Source organism: Emys orbicularis, chromosome 7, assembly GCF_028017835.1.
Source record: "Emys orbicularis isolate rEmyOrb1 chromosome 7, rEmyOrb1.hap1, whole genome shotgun sequence".
Lineage (NCBI taxonomy): Eukaryota > Metazoa > Chordata > Testudines > Emydidae > Emys > Emys orbicularis.
The window spans coordinates 49,751,823-49,779,301 of NC_088689.1; the positions used below are offsets into that span (position 1 = coordinate 49,751,823).

The 27,479-nt window shown below is 39.0% G+C and overlaps 1 protein-coding gene across 1 annotated transcript in view; it reads left to right on the forward strand.

The window, feature by feature from the left end:
- The window catches only part of RTKN2 (rhotekin 2), a 65,985-nt gene that overhangs the window by 15,980 nt on the left and 22,526 nt on the right, over positions 1-27,479 (forward strand). Inside the window, exons 3-8 of the mRNA XM_065408413.1 lie at positions 1,179-1,237; positions 9,208-9,261; positions 10,297-10,414; positions 11,786-11,986; positions 22,643-22,737; positions 26,337-26,443. Coding sequence (XP_065264485.1) covers positions 1,179-1,237; positions 9,208-9,261; positions 10,297-10,414; positions 11,786-11,986; positions 22,643-22,737; positions 26,337-26,443 — 634 coding nt within the window. The remainder of the gene's footprint in view (positions 1-1,178; positions 1,238-9,207; positions 9,262-10,296; positions 10,415-11,785; positions 11,987-22,642; positions 22,738-26,336; positions 26,444-27,479) is intronic.

The following is a 27,479-nucleotide window of genomic DNA, read 5'->3' on the forward strand; positions in this document are numbered from 1 at the left end:
TAATGCTGTCTACACAGGGGGTTAGGTCGGCATAACTACGTCGCTCAGGCGAGTGGATTTTTCACACCCGAGTGATATAAGTATACCAATATAGTATAGACCAGGCCTTGGATTTTGTCCCTGCTTTGTTGAATGGTCATAATATAGTGGATCATCTGTTCCAGTGTCTGACATTTGGTTGAGATTCAATCCAGATAACACTGGTGGTGTCTGAGGGTTATGGGAGGCAATTGGTTGTAATTGTGGAAGTGACTTCTGCCCTCGCAAATGAGTGGTGTGCTCACCTCTTCTTACTTAGATTTACAGTCTGGTGTCCTAGCTGCTTCTGGATGCCCAGATATCAGTAGTGACTAGGAACTGTTAACTTAACTTGGCCAGGAGATAGGAAAGGTTGCAAATGGATGTGGGGCTCACTACTGTTCATTCCTTTGTTACCTCCGGATTGGTCCATTCCAATATGATTTACATGGGACTACTTTGAAGACATCTTGGAAAATTTAGTTAGTACAGAATATAGCTGGCCACATATTTAGTGGTGGTGGTGGTTCTCTCAGGGAACACTCCATACCAGTGCTTCAGAGATTGTATTGGCTCCTGATTTGTTTCTAGGTTCATTTCAAGGTGTATTGATTAGAGTTTTTCCCTTATCAAAACCTCAGGTAATCTGCATATTAATTATCACCCTGAAAACACAACACTTGGCAATAAGAACTTCTGTTAGTCGAGGAGGAAATGTTTATCTCTCCAACTTTTAATACAACAAATGGAGAAAGTAAATTATAGTCTCTTCGTGTGTGTGTGTGTGTGGAGGAAAGGGAGAAGCAATAGGCATAACTAGATTCTCTTGGAGTTGGAAAATGCAGGGAAGACAGATCTGCTCACTTACCCTTTAATGTCCAGTTTATACGGTTTAAGGATCCAATCCTCTGTGAAATTAGGGAAGTTTACAATATCTTCCGTCAAGAATACGCAGAGCCCAACAACTTAAGCGTGGGCGCCTCTACATCCAAAGGTAGCCAAATTCTTCTTTAAAGAAAAGCATCTGGGACTGAGCATGTGTGAAACTTTAATCTTAAACCTATTCAACTGTGGAAGTTTTAAAAACTGCTAATGTTGTTCAAAAGCTTGCTTTTAGAGGTAAAAGTACATTATTCCAAGCCTTCTGTTTCTTTTGGCAGGTGTTCAGATGTTCGGACTAAAGAGCGTGCAGCATGTAGAGGAAAGGTTGCCATATCAGGTACACAACTAGGTGACCGTTTCATTTTGTTGTAAATGTAGAAAAATCTAACAAATTATATATATTAGCAGTTCTCAAGCATTACAAAGTATATATGATTGGACAGTTTTTTTCATTTGGCCAAATATACAAACAAGGTGGGATTTTAAAAAATGCCTAATTGATTTAGGAGCATAAGCCATTGCCTTTCAGTGGAACTTGTGCTCTTTAGTAATTTGGGGGCTTTTGAAAACCCCATCCAAGATCTTCCTACTACTTTGAAGGACTTTCATATTATGGAATGCTTTTGTATCTGCCTAAATGCTTAAACACATTTGAAAGGTAAATATATTCATTTACTCAAAAATAAATGTGTTAAAGTCTTGGGATAAAAATTTGAAAAGTGCCCAAATCCTTTTGAAAGTGAATAGGATTTGTGTTAGGTGCTTTTAAAAATGTTTTCCGTGATCCCTCATAGCCCAACTTCTACATGATCCTATCATGAGATCTGTAGGATCTTATAATATAATATAGTAGACATTTGTTTGCAGCAACACCTTGTAAGAGCAACCGCTGCTTACGAGCAACATTTCCCCTGGGAACACTTTCCCTGTTGTGAATTGTCAACACTCCCCATAACAGCAACAGCCACTTAAGGCTGGTCCACACTAACCCCCCACTTCGAACTAAGATACGCAACTTCAGCTACGTTATTCACGTAGCTGAAGTCGAACTATCTTCATTCGAACTTACCGCGGGTCCACACGCGGCAGGCAGGCTCCCCCGTCGACTCCGCGTACTCCTCTCGCGGAGCAGGAGTACCGGCGTCGACGGCGAGCACTTCCGGGATCGATTTATCGCGTCTAGACAAGACGCGATAAATCGATCCCAGAAGATTGATTGCTTACCGCCGGACCCGGAGGTAAGTATAGACGTACCCTTAGGAGCAACATAGCAAAAGGGCACCAATATGTTGCTACTAATGAGCGTTTACTGTAATAATACTTAACTTTTATTTAGCACTTCATCAGTACATCTCAAAGTGCTTCACAATCCTTTATTTATTCTCACAACACTCCTATGGGGTAGGGAAGTATTATTATCCTCAATTTACAGATACACCATTGATTTTTGACATGATTTGACACAAGATAAGTAAGGAAACTACAGGGAAACTGAAATGTTAGATTCCAAATGTATCTTTCAAAATTTTATGATAGGAATTGAGGTTCTTCCGACTTGATGAATCAAGTGTTCACTTCCTGAATACATTTTTTAAAAGGTTATACTGTAGGTTCTGCACCTAAACAAGCACGTGTACATGTTGGGCCAGCTTTAGCCTTTATGTAAACATGTGCTACTCTGTTGACCTTATACCATGACTAAGGCTATGATTTTGGCACAGGTATTTTTATTAAGTCATGAACAGGACATGGGCAATGAACAATAAATTACGGATTTATTGAAGCCACTGCCATGGGGCTGAAGCCGGAGCCCTGAAGCCGGAGCCCCGAAGCTGGAGCCCAAGTGTCGCAGGGCTGAATCATTGAAATTTTCAGGAAGTCAGAGAGGTCTCATAAAGTCACGGATTCCGTGACTGACTTGTAGCCTTAACCACGACTGAGGTTGGTTCATAGTGTAGTTGCTGATGGTGCCCGCAAAAATCTGGTAGACATTGACAATGCTTTTTTTTAATTCACTGCTTAAATGAGCAATAAACACCAAAAAAACACAAGTTAAAATGACTCTATTTTTTATTACAGAGAGAAAGTTTTAAAGTAAGTTAAATTTGTCTCTTCTTTTTTGGGGTGTGTGAAATATGCTGTTCTGTCACCAAGGCTTAATGGAATCTTGTAATAATTTTGTTGGATGCTAGGGCACATAGAATAGACTCAGAAGGGTGGCAGCTTTATCTCAGCATGGAGTGGGGAATACATTCATTATCCATAATTTTTCTTGCTCTTATATTGTTTTCACGCATTTAAATCCCCCTTGCATGAATAAACTATGTAATTTATCTGTTTTACCAATTACTTTGTCAGCAGACAATAAATTAAATGTTGATCAAAAAGCATAACTGTAATTTAAAGGTCTGTTTTTATAATGATCTATAAATAAAATGTCAAAAGGAATCATTGGATTTAAAACTGATTAATTGTACTACATGAATGTATCTAATTTAAATCCATATGGTTTTACAGCTAATTGTAACTGAAATTAAAATGTGTGAAAATTGATCCGAATTTTTGATAAATGGTTTATAAGTATCATGTTAAACTTGTTCAAGTAATTGAGTGTCTATATCCTGATGACTTTTTCTGATTAAGGCGTAAATTTTTCATCTTTCATGATGTAGAAGGAGGCATACAAAAGTACTTTTAATTGTTAGCCAACGTCGTTTTTTAGAGCATTAAAGCAGTCATTCATGACTTTCCATGGTTAAAGTTTCAAAAACTTTTCTACTGTAACTCCATTTCCATATATTTTATAACTTTCAGACCTTTGTCTTTTAAGGCTGAAATTTTCCATGCTCATTTTTTTTTTTTTTTTTTTTTAATTTGAGAGATTCCTGTAGCTTTTTGAATTAATAAAAGGAAAATGGACAAAAATACTTTTCTTATTTTAAAAACCGTTACTTTTAGTCCTCTAGAATGACTTTTTGAAACTGAAAGGAAATTTCAGAATGTGTCTTGGCTTAGTTTGACGTATTTGGCATTGATTTTTAAAAGTTAGGATCATCTAAAATTGTATATTCACCATCCACTGTATCAGGTGTAGCCGTGTTAGGCTGTATCCACAAAAACAAGAAGAAGTCTGGTGGCACCTTAAAGACTAAAAGAAAATTCATCAGGTCTCCTGTACACACTTAAAAATAGATGAGCCTGTAAGCTCCACCATTGTGACACTTAATATAGTGAATCTTGCCTAAATGTAAATATTTGTATTTAATGTAACTCCTGAAACTGTTTCTACAGTTATTCTGGTTCATGTTCTTGTGTCCCTCTACCACAACCATAGATTTTTCCAGTGTTGGGCACATGATATGGCCTGATCTGTAATCCTGGTGAGATCTTTCCTGGTGCACAGTTCCTCCAGGAGCCAGCAGACCAATAGATTTTCTGTGGTTTGCAGTTCACCTCAGTCATATGTGTCTGGGTAGTTGGAATAGCTCCACTTCTGCATATTGACTTTTGACCTGCCAGCTCTTGTTCGGAGGTGATTGAAACATCTGCAGGTTAACCAATCCTTTTCTGCACCTATGGGAAGGTGTTTGGCAATGTCGTTGTGCATTTGACATCCTCATTGAGTATTTTGAGCCACGTGAGCCACATTTCCACTTGTGTAGCTGTCAGTGACTTTTTAAGTGGTTCTGTTGCAGTTAGGAAGCTTTTCCGAGATTTCAGGCAACTAACTGCTGTGACCATGAAGCAGATGTCTGGTATCTTCAACCTGTTGCAATCATTCTATTTTGCTTGTAATTGCTCTCCTAATAGCCACAGAAGCAGTTCCAGCAAGCACAAGAAGGCTGCTCACTGTTTGTTTTAGGCATCATATGATGTAGCAGTAGCTGTTAATTCAGCACATGGTCCAGGTTCTTCGTGTGAGCCGATCTTTCCCACAGTGGACGTGCATATTCAGCTGTCGAATAGCAAAGTGCAAGTGCAGTGGCTGTTAGTGTTGCTGGGTTGGTTCCCCATTTTGAATTTGCAAGCTTCCTGAGTATGTTGTTCCAGGTGCCACAAGTACTCCTGTTATTTTTGCCTGTTGTCTTCTTCATGTGTGCCTTGAAGGAGAGAGTGCCGTATAGTGTCACTCCAAGATAGACAGGATTTCAGTGTTGAGTAACCGATACCCCATTCCAGATGATGTTGTGCTGTATATTGGCCTCAGATGCTGAGGATGGAAGAGACTCACTTGTGTTTTGGCTGTGTTGGCATGCAACTGGTTCTTAGTGTAATAGACTGAGAGCCCAGACGGTGCCGATATTAAAGTAGCTTACATCAGGGTGAGATCCTTGGCTGGGGCAGCAACACATAGATCGTCGGCATAGATAAAACTTCTTGTGCCGAGATGGAACAGTTGATCATTCGTGTAGATGTTGAAGAGTATCTGCAAGAGTATGCTCGCTTGTGGTAGGCCATTTTCTTTTGCTGCCATAAGTTCTGCTTCCTGTGTAGTTCAATGTAAGAACATCAGTGCTCTAGTAGAGATTGTATCAGTTATTCAAAGTGTTGTATTTTTTAGAGAGGAGCCTTCAGTAATTTATTGTGTCCTATCCTGCTGATAGGACAACAAACATAGTGCCTGTTACCATATCCTTTTCAAGGCCATCTTTGTAGTATTGACTGATGTTTAGTACTTTGCCGGTGCATAATTTTCCTGGGTAGAATCCACCTTACTCTGGGATTGGTTGCTTTTCAACATGTGGTGATAGATGATTTGAGATGTGATGCTTGTACAGTTTGCAGAGGTGATAATAGTGATATAAGCCTGAATTTCTTCGGCTCCACTGCATCCTTCTGTGGCTTTAGGAGTGCCGCAACACATGCTCATTGCTTTGTGTGTAGCTGAGCACGTTAAACAACTTAAGTAACCGGTTCTTTGTTGCTGCTTCGAAGTGTTTGATTTGGTCAGTCCGAATGTCAGCTAGTCTGGTGGCTAGATTCTCTAAAGCTGTAAATCCTGCTGAACACCTGTGACTACAATATAACCAAAGAATTTCTATGCTTGCAGACCAACTCAGTCGTCAGCATAACCGATTGACTGTACCTGAACATCAAAGCAGTCGTCAATGTCATTCAAAATGGTCCTCATCAAGACAGCACTGACAATAATATCAGCAAATGTCAAAGGGCTCTGGTGTGCCAAACACGACCTGGTAGCCAAAACGTGCACAGACTACAATTGTCAAGAACTGGTCTCTGCACTAATGGAGGAAAAATGGAAGTCATGGCAGAATCTTATTGCAAGTACGGATATGACCCATAGCAGTAAGAGAGCATGGATTACCATTTGGAAGCTTAACAACGACCCAAGAAAGGCAGAGCAACACTACAACATTCTTGCAGACCAGGTCATACACCAACTCTTAGAAAATAGCAGGGCACCAAACAGACAACCCAAATTGCGGCTTGAGTAGCAAGAAGAGCAGGAAATTTATAATTTTGAGGCACAATGGAAAACGACCGAATTAACCTCCAGAATAACGCCCTCAAGAATGGCAAAGCTGCTGGTCTAGATAACTTTCGTACTGAACAAACACTTTGGACCAGCAGTAAGGTTGTTACAATTAAAACAACAAGAAACCTTGGATGAAAAATCCTCTGGGAATAACTGACTAATGGAATTTGCTGAAGAAGTATCTGTGTACTTTTTCTGTATACTTTCTGTACAGACCAATTCCACAACCAGTAAAGTTCCTATATAAAAATAATGTGTTAAAGATTTTTAATGAAAACCAGCATATTTGCACTAATGCCGTTCACAATCCCAAGTCACCTAATATATTGCATACTCTTTATACAGTTGCTGTATTGAACTTCTGGAGCCAACTTTGTTTTATGGAGTTCGCTTCATGTGACATGTATTTGAGGAATAAATCTATAAATAACAATAGGCACTGCTGTCTGCCAGTGTCAGATATAATTGAACTTAACGGGATAGATGAACTAATATGTTTGTTTAAAGAAATACCAACTCCATTATTAGTTACCGACAGCAAGTGACTTAGAAGAATTAAGCTGCTCTGCCTTTAGCCCTTTAATATGGTTATAAAGTAAAAGGTAACCTTTTCTTTTAACTAAAAAGTAGGGTTGTCAAGTGATTAAAAAAATTAATCGCGATTAATCGCACCATTTCTTTAAATATTTTTGGGTGTTTTCTACATTTTCAAATATACTGATTTCAATTACAACACAGAATACAAAGTGTACAGTGCTCACTTAATATTTATGTTTGATTACAAGTATTTGCAGTGTAAAAAAACGAAAGAAATAGTATTTTTCAATTCACCTAATAGAAGAACTGTAGTGCAATCTCTTTATCATGAAAGTTGAACTTACAAATGTAGAATTATGTACAAAAAAACTTTCATTCAAACATAAAACAATGTAAAATTTTAGAGCCTACAAGTCCACTCAGCCCTACTTCTTGGTTCAGCCAATTGCTCAGACAAACAAGTTTGTTTAAATTAGCAGGAGATAATGCTACCCACTTCTTGTTTACAATGTCACCTGAAAGTGAGAACAGGTGTTCTCATGGCACTGTTGTAAACGGCATCGCAAGATATTTATGTGCCAGATGTGCTAAAGATTCACATGTCCCTTCATGCTTCAACCACCATTCCAGAAGACATGGGTCCATGCTGATGACGGGTTCTGCTCGATAACGATCCAAAGCAGTGCGGACCGACGCATGTTCATTTTCATTATCTGAGTCAGATGCCACCAGCAGAAGGTGGATTTTATTTTTTGGTAGTTCAGGTTCTGTAGTTTCCACGTCGGAGTGTTGCTCTTTTAAGACTTCTGAAAGCATGCTCCATACCTCATCCCTCTCAGATTTTGGAAGGCACTTCAGATTCTTAAACCTTGGGTCAAATGCTGTAGCTATCTTTAGAAATCTCACATTGGTACCTTCTTTGCGTTTTGTGTAATCTGTGGTGAAAGTGTTCTTAAAATGAACATGTGCTGGGTCATCATCCGAGATTGCTATAACAGGAAATATATGGCAGAATGTGGGTAAAACAGAACAGGGGACATACAATTCTCCCCCAAGGTGTTCAGTCAGAAATTTAATTAACACATTATTTTTTTTAATGAGCATCGTCAGCATGGAAGCATGTCCTCTGGAATGGTGGCCGAAGCATGAAGGGGCATATGAATGTTTAGCATATCTGTCACGTAAATACCTTGCAATGCCAGCTACAAAAGTGTCATGCAAATGCCTGTTCTCACTTTCTGGTGACATTGTAAAGAAGAGGGCAGCAATATCTCCCTTAAATGTAAACAAACTTGTTTTAGCGATTGGCTGAATGAGAAGTAGGACTGAGTGGACTTGTAGGCTCTGAAGTTTTACATTGTTTTGAGTGCAGTTATGTAACAAAAAAATTCTACATTTGTAAGTTTCACTTTCACAACAAAGAGATTGCAAGAAAGTGCTTGTATGAGGTGAATTGAAAGACTATTTCTTTTGTTTATCATTTTTACAGTGCAAATATTTGTAAGCAAAAATAATATACACTTTAATTTCAATTACAACACAGAATACAATATATATGAAAATGTAGAAAAACATCCAAAATATTTAATAAATTTCAATTGGTATTCTATTATTTAACAGTGCAATTAAAACTGTGACAAATCGTGATTAATTTTTTTAATTATGCTTAATTTTTTTGAGTTATCGCGTGAGTTAACTGCGATTAATTGACAGCCCTTCTAAAAAGCTTTTTTTAAATTTGTGTGTCAGCTAAGGTGATCCAAACTTGGTACGTAATTGCAAGTGGTATTTGCTCAATGACTGGGAAGGCAAGAAAAAGCACTTGCCGCACAAACTTCTCCAAGTTAGCCTTAAATATAGAGGGGTTGTCTTTCTTGTAGCAAAATGAGTGGTTCCGAGCACAAACATAGCAAGAGTATTTCACTTAACATGTCTTCACTGTAAAATGGACTTAAATATCACTCAGAGCCACGTTCCAGCAGCCACCCGGAGATGTTATTTCAGATTCTTAAATAAGTTTATAAATTATGCTGGGATAAAGAACATTTCTAAAGGAGAATGACACTTCATATTGAACTAGTTAAATTATGAAGTTTCTTTTGGCACTAGTGGTAGCGATTGAATTAGTTATGCTATTTGTTGGATAGAAAGAGTAGGCCCTACTATGGCCAGAAATAGAACGGTAGAAAAACAGACCAGAAATATTCTGTGTTTTATTTGGACTGCAGGTCTACACTGTTGCTTATAACTTAATTTTTCCTTTTCTTCTTCAGATATTCGCATACCATTAATGTGGAAAGGCTCTGATCACTTCAACAATAAAGAAAGTATGTTAGATTTTATTGAACTGTTATATAAACAGGTAATGTTAATCAAAGTTTAAACTGGACATGGAGTTGAGACCCTCCTTTTCACCTATTTTTTTGAGAGAGTTTTGCAGGACTATGTACTATCTGCACTACTGCACAGAAGCCCTTACCCTGAAGGTAGTGGTGGTAGCCGTTTAAAATAGGTTAGAATTATGCAGTTTCTATTCATTTAAATTGCTACTACTGAGAAAGTGGTGCTGTGGAGAAGCTTGGGCATATATGAGCTGAATGAAACTCTAATACTATAGGTTAGGTGGGTGCTGGAGATCCTTTTGAGAGAGAAAGATTGAAACTTCAGAGGAAGAAATAGAAAAGTGGCACCAAGTTGACTAATAGCTGAAAAAAATCGGAATAAACTTCTTGTATCTTTTTGCCTGAGTTTGAAAGAGTATTTGGTGGGAGATGCCTTTGCCAGAGAAGAATTTAAATGAAAGTTCTGTCTGTTGGCATTGAGTGGATTATTTGGTAGTCTTCACAAATACATGTACTTTGCTATGTAATGGAGATTAACCCTAAATCTGTTCCAGCTGTCACCAGGCATTGATTTCACTTTGATTTTTCAATAGGGTCAAAGGGGCTTAGTATGGCAAAATACTCTAATCCATGAGTGCATTCATAATACAGTATGCACTCTGGTGTTCAGCTGTTTTGTTTTAAATCAATCCTATTGAGCACAAATACTTTTTATTAAAGTTTCTGAAATTATTAGCAAATATTATAAATGCCTGTAGAAAGGAATGCTTGAGTAGAGGTTGAAATTAATTTTTTTTTCTAGAAATGTTGCTCTACAGATGCAGCAGGTTTGATGGTTCAACTACAAAATGCATAACACTCTAGAATGTATAATTTATGATTACAAGAATTCTTTGATAACGCATCATAGAGTCAAGTTAAATTTCATTTGAAACTCATTTCAGTGTCTTCATTTACAGGAAACCTTTAACGTTGTGTTACATAACATCTCTGCTAAAACGTTTCTTTGGTTCTTCCCAGGATCACAGCGCTATGCAATTTTTTGCTTATTCAAAATGGGAGCTGAGGTTTTTGATACAGACATGGTTATTGTGGATAAAGCAATAACTGATATCTGTTTTGAAAATGTAACCATATTGTGAGTATCAATTTTTGTTGAACGAAGTAAACGTGTTAACTTTTGTGTTTTCTTATGAAAAAAGACATGATGTGATATGTACATAGGTCTTGATCCAACAGCTACTGAAATAAATGGAAGTTCTTCGGATGACTTGGATGGGTGTTGAATCCATCTCTTTACCCAAGGAATTTGGGCTCCTGTATAGTGATGCTATATTTAGCTGGATCACTATATGCCGTTTCCATTGTGTCATATTCAGAAATGTCTTATTGTGATTTAAATGAGTGGGGCTGCTGTGTGTGTGTGAAATTAAATTAATGCATTGAAACTGAAAGTATACAGAGCTTCATGTAAACAAGAAACATTAATACTTAAAATGTTGGATGCAAGGTATTGAAAAACAAACAAACTCCCTGCTTGATCATCCACTGCACCTTCATGAGCCTGTGCCACAGCCACCATCCTTCTCCTTGTGAAAACTGGACAGGAAGTTATTAATTCCCCATTAAAGGTGGAGGAGGAATTGGGCTTGTATTCCTTTGTGTGTTTTTAATGTATAAAGAAAGGTTGTGAGGCACTTAAGTTTTTTTTCCTTGTTGTTTTTAATTAGAAATTTGAGTCATATCTACCCTGGAAGCTCTCTGGTAACTCAAGAACTAGTTAAAACAAAAGTTGATAGACTGAAAACTGAGAAGTTGAGAAGGAAAGGGACTTTTAAACAGACTTTAAGAATGTTTTTTGTTAACCCCTGTTCAAATGAATATTTAAGGCAAAGATTTAACTCCACCCCTTAAAGGGTAGGAGAGCTAACAATAGACCCGCAGTAAGTCTTGCAGCAAACCACGGAAGACTATTTTGATATTCCTGATGTTTCTAAGGTTAAAGAATTTTTATAAAATCTTTATCTTTCTAAAGCATAAAAAAAGTAGAAAGGGCAACAAACTATTTAAAAAATATTTGTAGATCCTCTTAAGTCAACCCCTTAATTGCCCAGGTTTCTGTCTAACAACTTGAGAGAACATTTCAATCCACTCAGCTGTTGTTGATACATATAGCAAAGGCACATTAGAGAATGCAGGGCCCTTGGAGAAACTAATCCAAAGGCATAGTTTAAACCAAACAATTTCAGTGTGTTAAGAATATTTATTTTCTTTTATTATACACTTTTTCCTATTTATGCAGTTCATTTTCTACAAATCTAGACTTCTCGTAACCATCACTTAGAAATCTGTTTTTTAAAAAATTGAAATTTGATAATGAATAGAAATGCCACTTTTTAGCATTCTGGCAATCTAATGGAATTCTTTACCTTAATGAACAGTATACATTATTGTAGCTTCATTTTGTACTCGATTAATTCACAAATTATCCAAAAAAAATTGTTTTCAGTGATGAAGCGGGGCCAGACTTCCAAGTAAAGTTTGAAGTGTATAGTTGCTGTACAGACCAATCTCCAACTATAACAAACACTCCTAAGAAGCTAGCCAAGAAGCTTAAGACATCGATTGGTAAAGCTACTGGAAAGAAAATCAACTCTTTGCTAGAAGAAGACAACCCTGAATCCTTTTCATTCACTGACCCAATCATACCGTAAGCTATTTTTTCTTAATTGTGTTTCTTGTAGGCTAAAATATCTTGTAGAACTTTAGGAAATTGCTAAGATATGAGTATTTCAATATATGTCCATGTGGAACACAATTTTCATTTCAAGTGAAAATCAGAATGCAGGAGTGAATTCACATCATGTACATCAGCCTTGGGTCCTGATTCTGACCTTAAATACATGAACAGGTATTACCTCATCACCACACTGCTACAAAAATCTACTATTGTTTACAAGCTACATAATCAATTTCTTTTTTAAACAGACATGAGAAAACATACATGGTAGTAATCAGCAGGTGGAACACCACAACTGCACACTTTGCAGTGTGGAATAGTTGACAAATATTTTGACTGAGGTTTTCAAATTGGGGTGTTTAAAGTTAAGCCCCATAATCTATATAAATAGAAGTGGCCTGATTTTCAAAGGTACACAATACCTTCTGTTCTCTTTGACTTTAGTGGGATTTGTGGGTGCCAAGCACACTTGATACACTTTAATACTGCTGTTTGAAATCTTAATTCTTTAATATTAAATGGAAAAAAACTATTAATGTAATGATTAGACTTTTTAAGGTGGGAAAAATCTATGAGGCCCTCTAGTCCACCTTTTGTGCAGTACTCAGTACTGTCCCTACTGACTATACGAGTGCCTTATCTAACATATTGTGAATAGGGCTGCCTATTAATCACAGTTAACTCATGCGATTAACTAAAAAAAATTAATGGCAATTAAAAAAATTAATCGTGATCAATTGCAGTTTTAATCATACTGTTAAACAATAGAATACCAATTGAAATGTATTAAATATTTTTGGATGTTTTTCTACATTTTCAAATGTATTTATTTTGATTACAACACAGAATACAAAGTGTACAGTGCTCACTTTATATTATTATTTTTGATTACTAATATTTGCACTGTAAAAATGATAAACAGAAGAAATAATATTTTTCAATTCACCTCATACAAGTACTGTAGTGCAATCTCTTTATTGTGAAAGTGCAACTTACAAACATAGATTTTTTTGTTTGTTTATATAACTGTATTCAAAAACAAAACAATGTAAAACTTTAGAGCCTATAAGTCCACTCAGTCGTACTTCTTGTTCAGCCAATTGCCAAGACAAATAAGTTTGTTTACATTTACGAGAGATAATGCTGCCCGCTTCTTATTTACAATGTCATGTGAAAGTGAGAACAGGCATTTGCATGGCACTTTTGTAGCTGGCATTGCAAGGTATTTACGTGACATATATGCTAAACATTCGTATGCCTCTTCATTCTTCAGCCACCATATCAGAGGACATGCTGACGACGCTCGTTAAAAAAATAATGCATTAATTAAGTTTATGACTGAACTCCTTGGGGGAGAATTATATGTCTCCGGCTCTGTTTTACCCGCATTCTGCCATATATTTCCTGTTATAGCAGTCTCAGATGATGACCCAGCACATGTTCATTTTAAGAACACTTTCACTGCAGATTTGACAAAATGCAAAAAGGTACCAATGTGAAATTTCTAAAGATAGATAGAGCACTTTACCCAAAGTTTAAGAATCTGAAGTGCCTTCCAAAATCTGAGAGGGACGAAGTGTGGAGCATGCTTTCAGAAGTCTCTCGTGGAAACTACAGAACCCAAACGACCAAAAAGGAAAATCAACCTTCTGCTGGTGGCATCTGATTCAGACGATGAACATGCGCAGTTCTGCACTGCTTTGGATCATTGTCTAACAGATCCTGTCGTCAGCATGGATGCATGTCCTCTGGAACGGTGGTTGAAGCATAAAGGGATGTAAGAATCTTTAGCATATCTGGAATGTAAATATCTTGCGACAGCAGCTATAACAGTGCCATACGAACACCAGTTCTCACTTTCAGATGACATTGTAAACAAGAAGTAGGCAGCATTATCTCCTGCAAATGTAAACAAACTTGTTTGTCTGAGCAATTGGCTGTACAAGAAGAAGGACTGAGTGGACTTTCTAGGCTCTAAAGTTTTACATTGTTTGTTTTATTTTTGAAAGCAATTATTTTTTGTACATAATTCTACATTTGTAAGTTCATCTTTCATGATAAAGAGATTGCACTACAGTCCTTGTATTAGGTGAATTGAAAAATACTATTGCTTTTGTTTTTTTTACCATACAAATATTTGTAATAAAAATAAATATAAAATGAGCACTGTACACTTCATATTCTGTGTTGTAATTGAAGCAAAATATTTGAAAATGTAGAAAACATCCAAAAATATTTAAATAGTTTTCTATTATTAATTTTTTTAATCACTTGAAAGCCCTAATCGTGAATAGTGTATTTAGTGATGGAGCTTCTGCATCTTACCTTGGTTCCTGTTCCATATTTGAACTATTCTTACTAATAAAAACCTTTTTTTCTGGTACTCCTAATTATCCTTCTCTGTATCACAGTACTTGTTCTTTCAGATGTGTAAACTCTAATTACGTAAGCTCCTTTTCCCCAAGCCATACACCTGCAGCTCTGTTTTTTTTCTTATACAGAACTCCTCAAGCTTTTTATAGCTGTACTCTAAATATTTCATATCTTTAATATTTTATACTGAGGCAGCCAGCACTGTACACAGTTCACTATCATATATGTTTATGCTACAGTGACTTAGAAAAAGGGTATATTACCTCCCTATTTTCCCAACATTCTGTTCTACTCTGTTGTATGTTGGAAGAAACAAAGTAAAATGTACTAGATTTTTCTATTAGAAAGATTGCTCTTTTATCCTCTCTGCATTATTATCTCCACTCTGCATTCATGCACCAGTGTCCAAAGTCTCTTTTGTTGTTGTTTCCATAGTATATGCTTATAGCAGCTTTTCTGCCCACTTGCTGTAAAACACAAGTGTGTGCAATATCTAAGGCATTAAATGCTTACTAGCCACTTGGCAGGAGCTTACTTAATTGAATTTGGCACAGAACAGTATTTTCTTCGAGCGATGGTCTCTATTGTATTCCACTGAAGGTTATGCGCATGTGCCCGGAGCCAGAACTTTTGAAAGTAGTGTTGTTCAGCATGTGCCCTTCTATTGCCTCGTGGTTTTGCCCGAGGTGATAAAGGGCGGGATGGACCGCCAGCGTCTCCAGTTCCTTCTCACTGCCGCATGGTCCAAGTCAGAGCTTTTGTTGCTCTCTTGTCCTTAATGACTCATTTTCAACAGATTTTAGAAAAATTGATTTTGGCCTCATTCATAGTTATGGTTTCATTTATTTATTTATTTTTATAAGTACTTTCTAGTTTCATAGTAGCTGATAGGATTAAGGACTTGGACTGCAGCTTCAGCGGTTTTCCTGCCAAACAATCCCTCCTCCCCACCCAACCATGCCTGGGTACTGGATTAGACCAAAGATGCCAGGATTCAAAACATATGCTTTCTGCCCTCGCTCATTTTCCATCAGTGATGAACACCAGTGCTGTTTGGAGGAGTCCCACATTGTGTCCAGGTGTAGTATCTGCCTCTCCTTCCTTGCCCATATGTGGGAAAGCCAAGTTCTTTGACTCAAAAAGCACTTAATGGAGGCTGCCATGGGGCCAAAATTGGATCCTAGCCAGCGAATCCCCCTGTACATCAGCCTGAGCAACCTAAAAGCCCTCCCTGTACCGCGGAACCTCCATTCGGCTCTGCTGGTATCAGTGCTGCGGACCCCGTGCTGAGGCCCAGTCATGAGTCCCAGCTTCCCGTGAACCGTCGGTTCTGAGACAGATGCCCTTACCAGTTCTGGTCCCATCGACAGACTGGATACTACTGATGCCTGGGAGACTCGGAAGTGTTCCTGGCCCCCATGAGCTATTCGCCTTGCAGGGACTGAGGTCTCCCCGTGCTCTGATGTGCTCACCTTCTGAGAGGGCCCCTTCCTCCCCCACTACTTCTGCCACATGCTACCCATGCTACTGTGACACACCCTGTTCCAATGGCTCTATCGGCAACGCCATTTGTGGAGGTCTCCAATTCGGAGGATATGAACATTTGACGCAGCCCGCCACTCCCACTCTCGAAGCACAACTACCGAAGGGTTCTGATGGCACCGTGGCAGTTCCCCACTTTGTCTTACCCATGGAGCTGGTACCCTGCTCCTTGTGCACAAGCTCAACCACAGCAAGATCAACCACGTTGGCCATATTGGAGCTCATGGCCTCGGTATTCGCCTTCAGAGCGGTCCTGTTTGCCTCAAGAGGACTCCCCCATCTCATCCCCACAACCTTCGTCCGGCAGACATTCAGAAATGGGGTTAGATGACACACTGATTTGCCCGGTTCAGACGGTACTGGTGAATATGGAGAGACTCCCTTTGTTGTCTCCAGATGCTGCCAGTCATCGACAACTTCCTCCCCACCAGAGGACTGCCGACAGTTTCAAGAGCTGCTACAGAGGATAGCCAATGGTTTTGAGATCCCACTAAGAGAGCTGTAGAACAGTCAACATCAGTTACTAGACATTCTGCATGCATCGGTACTGGCAAGGGTGGCTCTACCAATCAACGAGGCCATTCTTCAACCAGCACGCACCCTGTGGCATACCCTGGCCACGTGTGCACCACCAAGGTGGCTGAGAAAGGTTACTACGTCCCCACTAAGGTATCAGAATTTCTATTTTCACATCCTCCGCCAAACTCCTTGGTGATACAGGCTGTGTGGGAGCAAACCAAACAACAGCACCCATGCTCCATCCTGGCAGACAGGGAAGGTAAGACCTTATGGGTCGAAAGGTCTTCTCCTCGGCTGGACTACAGCTATGGCTGCAAAGGGTCTACTCTTCTATACACCAATCTTTGGACACTATACTCTGCATCCCACTGGAAGTCATCTCCTTACCACTGGGATGCCCTTCTTCGCCAAGCTGACCCAACACAATAGCAGACTCAAGCACTCAAATCCACGGATGCTACACCTGAAAGCTTGGTTTTTGGACGGACACCTCCATTAGCATGAGACTGCTCATTAGCAGTGCAAGAAGTCCTCTCCACTGGCCGAAAGGACTCCACGAGATGCTCCTATCAGGCCAAATGGGTGTTTCACTTCCTGGGCCCAACGGCAAGGCTGTGGGCATCCCAAAGCTCTTAGATTATTTCCTCTATCTGAAAACCTCAGGACTCACTCTCAGCACCATCAAAGTTCATGAAGCTGCCATTAGCGCCTTCCACTCTCCAGTGGATGGGCATTTGATTTTTACCCACCCCTTGACTGCCCGATTCTGGAAGGGCATTTTATATAAATACCTGCCCGTTCAACCTATCGCTGCCCAATGGGACCTCAACCTAGTCCTTACCTCATTTATGAGCCCCCACTTGAACCATTGGCCTTTTGCTCTTTTTTTCTCTTCTCCATGAAAGTCCCTTTCCTTGTTGCCATTACCTCAGTGGGGGGAGGGGTGGTTGAACTGGGAGCCTTGATAGCAGACCCCCCTTTCGCTACATTCCATAAAGAAAAGGTCTAATTCTGATTGCATCCCAAGTTCCTACCAAAGGTGGTTTCCTGATTCCACCTCAACCGACACATACATCTACCTGTCGTCTTCCCCAAACCACATGCCTCTAATGAGGAATGACGACTTCATTCCCTTGATGTGTGTAAAGCCCTGGTCTTTTGCCTTCAGAGGACAAAGCCATTCCAGAAGTCTCCAAGGCTATTTGTCACCATAGCAGAGAGAATTAAAGGGCAGGTCATTTCCATCCAGAGAATCTCTAAATGGGTCTCCGGGTGTATTATGCGCTGCTATCAATTGTTGGGATGCTTCCTTCCAGGTTGGATACAGGCCCATTCAATGAGAGCGCAAGTATCAACCGCAGCTGCACTCCACGACATGCCCCTTGCAGATATATGTAAGGTAGCCATGTGGAGTTTGGTACACACCTTTTCCTCCCACTACGCTCTAGTATGTGGTTCCACGACAGACGCCTCATTCGGTACAGTGAGCCTCCATTCTACAGTTCCGTCATCTTCCTCACATCCTCCTCCTAGCTAGACACTGCTTGTCAATCACCCTCAGTGGAATACCATAGGGACCATCACTTGAAGAAGAAGGGGAGGTTACTTGCCTGTATCTGGAGGTTATTTGAGGTGTGCGGTCCATATCTGTATTCCAATCCCACCCTCCTTCCCCTCTACTGTGAATCTGATAAATCTGTGGTGGAGAAGGAACTGGAGATGGTGGCAGTCCGTCCCGCCCTTTATTGTCTTGGGCGAAACCACAAAGCAATACGGGGCACATGTGCGGACCACTGAACACTACTACTTTCAAAAGCTCCGGGTGCATGGCACTTGCACATAACCCTCAGTGAAATACAGATAGGGACCACACATCTCGAGGAACCTCCAGTCTCCAGTCTCCCACATTTTTCATAGGAATTGGCTAGCCTCTTAAAGTGTTATTAGAAGTCTGAAGAGGCAACATCGATAGCAAATACAAAAATCTGGTTGGTAACAATTTTAATCACATTAGTTCTAGCCTTTCTTCTGTTCCAGGTCCTGAACTATTGTTCTCAGAAATGGGACACAAATTTATTTAAATTATTACTTGAGTATCTGAAACCCCTAAACACCAACCAAACATTTATCCAACACTTGTTTTAAAAAGAACTCTAGTGGCTAAGGCAGTGAGAGGATTTAGGCATGTTCATTTAGCTGCTTCAACTTTATTGTCGTCAATGGTTTTGAGTAGGCCTGTGTTGGAGTAATGGGTTAATTTAGAAAGAAATATGTTGCAGAGGGTCTGGTGATTAGCTCAGCTAGATGCATTTGCCATGTATCCAAGTTAAGCAGAGACATCCCTTCACTGGCTTTGTTTTGTTTTTAGGTGTAGCAAATAAATTAGTTGTTAGCCATATTTACCTGCATATGGTTTACAGCTTTCAAAGAGAAAAGTAACAGCAAACCATCTAAAAGTAGCCCTCTTCTCTCCTGAGCTCTCTCTCTTCACTCCTGGTGACTAAGAGCCTCCTGAGATAGATTCTCCTATCTTTCTTTTGGGAGGAGAGATGCCCTTCAACATGTTAATGGAAGGGGATGGGGGGGGGGGGTAGGAGAGGAGTAAATGGAATGTTAACGTTAAAAATGTAAATATTCAAATAATGAAATGAGAAAGTTTCTTCTTAGGTAACACTGACATCATACACATATACTATGGATTACTGTTTCCACTATTAACTTTTTTCTTACGCTGTAAATGAGATGTGACCAAATTAGTGTCACTGTAGCTCGGTTGGTACTAGCAAAACTGAATTTGAAGTGTTACATGCTATTAACAGTAACATTTGGGGACTGACAAATCACAGCCACTCATCCCAAAAAAAAAAACAGTTTTAATTTCAGTTGCACACACTATCACTTAAATATTTTAGTTAAAAGCTTCTTTATCTAATGGTAATTTATCAAATTTTGCTTCCCATCTTTCCTTGAGAGATGCCACTTCCAACCTATATCATTTAGTAGTGACTCTTGCATCTTTAACAGGCCTAATGGAAAAGCCGTCAATAGATTTTTTTTTCAAGGTGGCTACCTGTGACGTTCTGGGGAACAACTGTGTTATAGCAGCTGGTTGTGGATAACTTTTAGAGAATCTTTGCTTGATATTTATTTATTTAGAGTTTGATATTTTAGCAGTTTGTGCTTGTTTTTCTGTTTAGGTGCTTTGAAAGAATTGTAAAATAATCCAGATGAAATCCAGTAGCTAACTCAAAATTAAACCACAACCCTCCCCTAGCCAAAAGGGAAAACTTTCCTCATCAGAAACTCCTGTACACCTGTCTCTCTTCAAAAGCCTACATAAGGTGGGCATATTTATTCTAGACTTCTAATTTCTTTATTTAGTCAGTATGTTCTCAGCCTTGTAACTCTTTAAGATGCCTAATGACTAAATGTTTTAATAGCATGCTTGGGTTTGTTAATTTCAATTTTGGCTGCTTCAGTATCTTTTTCATTCTAGCCATTTTTGGTTTTTCACCCCAATTTCCTCCTCAATGTGGCCTCTACTGAATTCCAGAGCAAATAAGGCCTCACTTTGGAGAAGTCATTCAGGTTTCCATGTTCACCAAGGGCTTTGTGGACATATTTCTTGTTATGTATGGACTGGCATACGGTTCCTGCCCACTTGGTATCAGCTTCCACTTGTCTTCTTGTGCTTGGGAGGAAGCCTAGCTACAGTGTCCTATTTTTGAATCGGAGGATCCTCCTGTTTTGTAATCCAGTCATTCTGCTCCTGAAAGGATAATCTTACTTGCTTGTGGCATTTTTGCAGTTAACTGTTTGTTTTTTTACTATTTTAAAGTCTGGTATGTCTTCATCTTCTCTCATTTTGGGTTGGGTTGAAGGAATCACCCTATGGGTTGGTCTTCAGGATAAACATCTGGCACGTTAGACTTCCTTGGATTAGTTTTGACTCCCTAATACTTTACCCAGACTCAGATCAGCGAACTAATATGTGGGTTTCTAATATAGGTTTTAATCTTCAGAAACGGGTGGGTGGCATCCGAAATGAACAAATGTCCATTGATAGGAAAGGTGGTCATGTGGTTAAGGAACAGGACTAAGAGTCAGAGCATCTGGATACTAACCTCTGTGTCTCTATTCCCTTATCAGTATATAGGTATGTTCCTCTACCTCACAAATGTTGTGAATATGACTTGATAAAGCACTTTGAGGTTGTTAGATGGAAGGTTGCTATAGAACGGCAGAATACTATTCCATAAGTGACATTTGACCAAGAATGGTTAGATGTGACCACAAAGAAACTGAAATATAAGACAGTCAGCTAATTATCTCAAATGTATAGACAAAACACTGTCAGCAATGCTGATTAGCCCATTATCAGCCCATTATTTTTTAAATTAAAACTTTTGGAAATGATATTGAAGTTGGCTGAAAGGAATGACTGTTAAATTTTAGAAAACATTACTGTAAAACATATTTTAAAAATGAAGTCGTTGTTTTCTTTGGCAAAGTTACTGCTATGATTAGTCATGCTTGATGTAACTTGAAAATCAGTACAAAAATTTATGAGAAGAAACTAAACTGTATACAGTTTAAATAGCACAGTCACAGATGATTGATTTATACATTTATATTTGGTACCTAGTTATGGATAATCTTTTGCTTGGGGACAGTTTCACATTGCATACGTGTATGCTGACACTTTTGCGTTCAGGCATGTAAGGATTCCCCCCCTCCCACCCCACCTCTTAATAGGTTATACAACAATAATACTTGACACACACAATGCCAGTATCACAAGCCTCTCAACACTGCCATGAGGTAGTTGAGTATTAGAATGGAGGCACTACCTCCTTGCCAGCTATGTTTCCTTTTTTGGCTTCCTCTCCTACAGGTAGGGATAGGGCAGGGCAGCTCGTGCTTCTTCTTTGGAGCCTGTTTCCGCAATGCCATTAGGAAAAACATTAAAAACATATTAATATACTTTAGTAAGAGTAGAAGGTGATGGGAGAGCAAAACTTTAAGTATCTTTTAATCTAATTTTGCTTTCTGTCCTTTTCCCCTATTACCCAATAGTCTTACTTTGTACTGAAGATATTTTAAGGGTATGATGCTAAAGCTATTAGTGTGAATAGTGAGTGGTATTGAGCAGTTTTCTTGTGAACTTCACTTAGTTTAAACTCATTAGCTAAGGGGAATAAGTATTACATTGCTGGGCTATAAATCTGTTAATCTGTCTGAAGTGTATTTGAAAAAAGATTAAACATGAACAAAGTTTGTACTAGGTCATTTCAAGAGCAGCATTCCACATGCACTATGCTGAATTCTAATTATGATTTCCCCCCCCCACACACACACACACTAGATAAAAGCCAGAACAAAAACTTAATGTTCTGAGGTTTGTAAGTGCAATTTGTCAAATGATCCATCTACACTATAAAACTTACTGTCAATGCTTTCATTACCACATAGCCTGGTCTTTCTGTATAGAAAGAATCAAACTGTTATACCAATATTACAAAACCATATTACAGTCCTGCTAGAACATGTGATTTGGTCCCCGCTATAAAGGCAAACCAAAGCATAGAACACAGAGCTCTATAAAACTTTTTTTTTTTAAAGAGATATGCCCTTAGAATAACATAAGAAAACCGACCAGGCTAAGCACTAAATATATTCTGAAACATAATGGCATATGGGTCACAAAAGTCAACAAAATAGTTTTTCAAACAAGATGTTTGTTCCAACGAATAAATGTGAATAAATGTGAAATAAAAATAAAAGAGAATACCCAAGTTAGTTTTAGTGTAAATGGAGAACAGAACATGTCAGTCACAAAACCCCTGCCTCTCCTTTAATCCTTTAATGGCAACGGGTGATACAATTAAAATCCTTCAATCAGTGATTCAGAGTGGCTATTTCCAAGCAATGTGAATACATGATAAACAGAAATATTCTTAAAAAGGTACACAAACTATTTTGTGGGAACAATACCACAAAGAGTTAAAACAGGCATACGCTGACTCTTGGTGATTAGCTAAACGTTGTGGTTATTAACAAGTGCTGCCTGGCAGTTAACATATTTAGATACGGTGGGATGGTTATCTCTAGGACTGTCTAGACTCCTTTTAATAACTTCCTGAGAAAAGTCATGTAGAAATATTTAAACCTTGCCTTGTTTTTCACAATCAGTGGTGCAAAATACAGTTTGCTGGCACATACCACTTTGGGGTTGGAGAGTGCTGAGGACAATTTCAGGACCCACAACCTTACCATTACAGGAAATGGTAAGTACATAGGGTCCCAATTTAAGGAAGTGTGTTTTTTTAAAAAAAAGCTAGTAAAATCATGTATCTCCATTTTTAGTAAACTAAAAGGCTTATAAGATTTAGATTATTTTTATTGGTACTTAATATGTGGCAACTTTAAATAAAATATTTTCAACTGTTTAAAAATAAACATCTACGTGTAACTTACTAAATTGAAAAAAGACTTGTAAAACTTCTCTTTTAAAGTTCAGATCCAAATTTAATGCATCACATGTATGGGCAACATTTTTACCCACATTAATATCTTCTGATCACTTATAAGGGAAGATTCAATACTTGTGGGGATTTTGTGGTCTGAATACTATACTCTGTAGGTGTGGAAATGCTTTTAGTGTCATAAATGGTAGGTAGGATCATGTATTGCTGTGAATAAAGCAGTTGTAGAAGGGATGCAAGGGAGAAATGCTCTGTGTATACAGGCAGACTGTAGCAAGAGTGTTTCCCCTAAATAGATATAAGTAATTTCCATGTTAGGTGTATGAGGAAGCCTGGGTATATGGGAAAATGTCTGGCTATTGGATAAAATGCTTATTCCAAAACAAGTGATGTGCTTCAGAAGTATATTCGAACTCAAAAGAGAAGTAATTCCTATTGCAGATGGTTAAACAGTATCCAGAGAAGGGAGATGAACTGCACGAGAGACGGACATCCCCTACTTCTGCACCCTGGCCTTCAGTGTGTATACATACACGCTACTCATGTCTACTTCACAATATGTCTACTACAATATTTTAACATTTAACTCTTTAAAAAATTAACTTGTTATAATTCATATTTTTCCTATTTCCTACCCTTCATTTAACTTTTTATCTTGTTATATTTTTCTTTTTGCTTATTTCCACGTGTTGTTTTGAGCTCTTCTAAACCTGATTGTTCCTTCCTTTTTAAACCCACTCTATGGTTTGTTTTCTTTCTTCTTCCCTTCAATCTCACTTTAGTTTGATTTTTAGCTTTAGTTTGATTTCCCTTGCTGTCCCAGGTCTCCAGAATCTCGTCAGTATCTCTATATCTCTCCACCCCAAAATCCACTTAACTGACTGTCCAGTCACTCGGCCCCAAGTGCATTTGTTCCGTCCACAATACTACCTCACTGCAATGACTCCTGCACCATCTCCCCCAGTATACAGTCTTGCAGTGGCTGGGAATAGAGTATCCAGGAACTGGTTCCAGGAGCTGCATCTCCCTCTCCCCTTACAAAGGTCTCGCACAGCCGCTGAGAGTTTTCTCTGCCATTTTCATTCCAATTCCTATAGCTGTATAGAAATTCTCTCCTTTCCTCACAAGAAAGGAACAGTGTCATGGGAAAGAGAGCTTTTTCTTCCTCTGTAGGCAGAAGGAGAGGCGGTAAACAGAGTAGAGGCTCAAACGCCATTAGGTCTTTTAGACACCGATTCAACACCTCAGTTAAGCACATGCGTAAGTGCTTTATTGTACTGGGGGTCCTAATTAAAAGTTCTTTTCAGCAAGAGTTCTTGCCCCTAGGTAGATCCCAGCATTGAGACAGCACAAGTAACTACTAGCAGCCTCAGATCTAGCGTGCTAACCTGGGGCTGCTGAAAACATGGCAGCAGGTAATATATAAAACCCTGGACTTCTTACTTTATTTTGTTTTAGCTCATGGTATCTTTATCTGATACAAGTTTACAGCTTTCCCCCAAAGAAAACTTCATTCTTTTAGCTTTTTTATTGAAAAGAGGTAAGATGATATCTTGTATTTCCAGGCTTATTACATTTAATAATTCAATTTTTTCTCTAGATATATATCATGTCCTCTGAGAGTCTTTTCACACTTGCACCCTACAGTTGCAGCCCAACAAAGATCAATATTTTAGACTCTTCTTTCCTTAGATTCCATTTTATGTTGACCATAACTTAGTATCACAACCTACCTTGGTCTGTAAGTCAAGAACTGCAACTTGACATAATAGGGATTTCTTTGATCTATAATAAGCATTTCTGAAATGGTGCTGAATGGCCAGTCAATGGAACACTAGAATATCTGGGTCTAAACTAAATAAGAAAGGACCAATTATGTTGCAGAGATGAGGGGAATACTACTATACCTGAAAAATGCCTTAGAATATCAGATGAAATTTCTGACTACAGAAGACTATACAGTAGAAATTAATAGGAATACAAATCACAAACTGTAGGAATACAAATGTTAGCTATGATTATACTTCTGCCCTTGTATTCAGGAATAGGATGTTAAGTGCACAGCACTGAGGAAGAGGCAACTAAATCCAGTACAACAGTAATGAGAGGCTAGCTAGCCATACATAAATTGGTCATATGACATGAGAAAGGCATAGAAAAGCAGTTTCTTGGTACCTTAAGTGGTTTCTTCTTGGAACCTGTTGTGGAAAGCACAAGATGAGAAATTACTATAAACTTAGTCCAAAATAACATAGAAGTTCGTTTAAGAAATAATTATACCTGAGCCCCTAAAGAATAATGATCACAATTTAATTAAGCTCCACATTCTTCCAAGAGAGGCTGTACCAATAGCTAGCCCTATTATAGCATATTTTAGGAATTTGCATTTTTTTAAAAAAGTGAGTTAAAAGTGAGGAAATGAAGTAGGTCTAAATGATCTAAGAATTTTAAACATACCATAATAGTCATAAAAGGCATGTGTACTTCTTAACAAAAAATGAACCAGAAAGGTAAGAAAAACTATTATAATTAAATTGTAATGTTCAAAAGATCAATCAAGTCATATGCATCTTCTTCAAAAAATGGAAATCCAACCCAGGTGAAGCCTATAGAAAGGAGCATCCACATGTCAGATAAAAGGTGAGGTGAATATTAGAAAGATTAAGAGAATTTGATGATGAAATAGCCAAAATATACACCCTGTAAAATTTTTCAGTATATCAGGAGGGAGTCTGTGTCTGGCTGCATGTGGCTACCAAGGAGTGAGAACAGGGAGATGATTTTTGTATCACTCTTCATCCCAGAGGCTACTGGGGAGATACTTCTCTTGGATAGTAAAGGTGATGCACTGTCTGCCATTAAGGTGTTAGGAAGAGGTGCTGGAACAAATCATTAAACACAACTAGTCACCAGGACCAGACAGCATTCATCCAAGAGTTCTGATAGTACTTAAGGATGAAGTGCCTGAATTGCTAGAAAAAATATGCAATCTCTTGTTAAAATTAGCTGCTATATTGAATGAGTGGAGGCTAGCAAATGTATTTATTTTCAAAGAAGGTGCTAGTGGTGATCCTGAGAATTAGAGCAGTGAGCCTAACTTAAATATTGGCTAAATTGTTTGAAAAGATAATTAAAGATACCCATAAAATACTTCTGAACATAAGAACAAACCAGCATGACTACTGTCAAGAATGGTGCCTCTCCGATCTACTGCTTTTTGTAGACCTGTCAGTCATAGAAAAGAGAGATGTAAAGTGAAGAAATAGGACAAACTCCTATTTTCAGTCTTTGCTTATATGAAAAGATTTACTTCTTTAATATGTTCTTAAGTTAAAAGGTATGCAGATCCCTAATCTGTGAGTTTATGGTCAATGGTCATAACTTTATAATTTTTCTTTTAGAGGAGTCGTCGTTCTGGTTTCCCTTATATGGAAGCATGTGTTGTCGTTTAGTTGCTCAGCCATTCTGCATGGCCAAGGATGTGATGTCAGGATTTCTTAATCAGCAGGTAAAAAGAGTTTACTTGATTTATATCCTCTAATCTCCAATGTTCCCTCTAAATTTTCTGCAAACTCCACTGAGCAGTACATTTTTGTCGTTGGAGAAGTTTACACTTTTGCTTACACTGAACTAATGAATCACTGTGTTGCTACTACTATATATATGCCATGTTTTAAGTTACTCTTTTTTTTTTTGGCTGACTCCAAATGCAGCTACCTCCCTCCGCCCCCCTGGGTCCTGCTCCCCTGACTGACAGCATACCCAGCCACACATACCCTGATGCCTGTTTATTTGGCTGACACTGTCCCGACTCACCAGTGCTATTAGCAGCTCCAGCAGGATCAGGAAGAACCAGTCCTTGCCCATCTTGGAAATCAGGAACTTTTGGCATCTCATGATGCAGACTACAGGGAGAGAACAGGAGCCTGAATACCTGTGGGGGACACTGGAGGTTGCAGAAACTCCTGGGGCAGTGGTGGGAAGGGTGAGCTCACAGGTGGAAACGGCGAGTCCTTCCTGTTCAGTCCCATGGAGTCAGAGGGCTCCTGGAGGCAGGATCAATCCCACCACCAGGGCTGGAGAGGTTGCACCCCCTTATTTTCTGGAGTTTCTTGACAGGGGAAGGAGGGAGTGGAATGCCTTGGGAATATTTGTGACAGGGAATTTTGGGGAGATCAGGGGAGAGTCAATTTGGTAAGTTGGGGGGGGGGGTTCCTTGGGGTTGGGGAAGGTGAGGGGATACCCAGAAGGGATGTGACCGGAGGAGTCAGAGATAAAATTCCTGGGGCACTGGTCCTTCCTGGAGTATTATGATGGGAGTAGGTTCCAGGAGGCAGGGTTCCCAGGAAGAATAACAGAGGATTACCCCCCCCCCCCCATGCTCCCAGAGGAGTGGGGGTCTCTGGGACCTGGAGGGAGATGACCAATTCTACAGGCTTGGGGGGAGGGGAGATAGGAGGAACTCACCACCCACCTGCAGAGCGGAGGAAGGAGCTAGTGACACGCTGCAGCCACCAGGGGAGCAAAACCTCACAGCCTCTTAC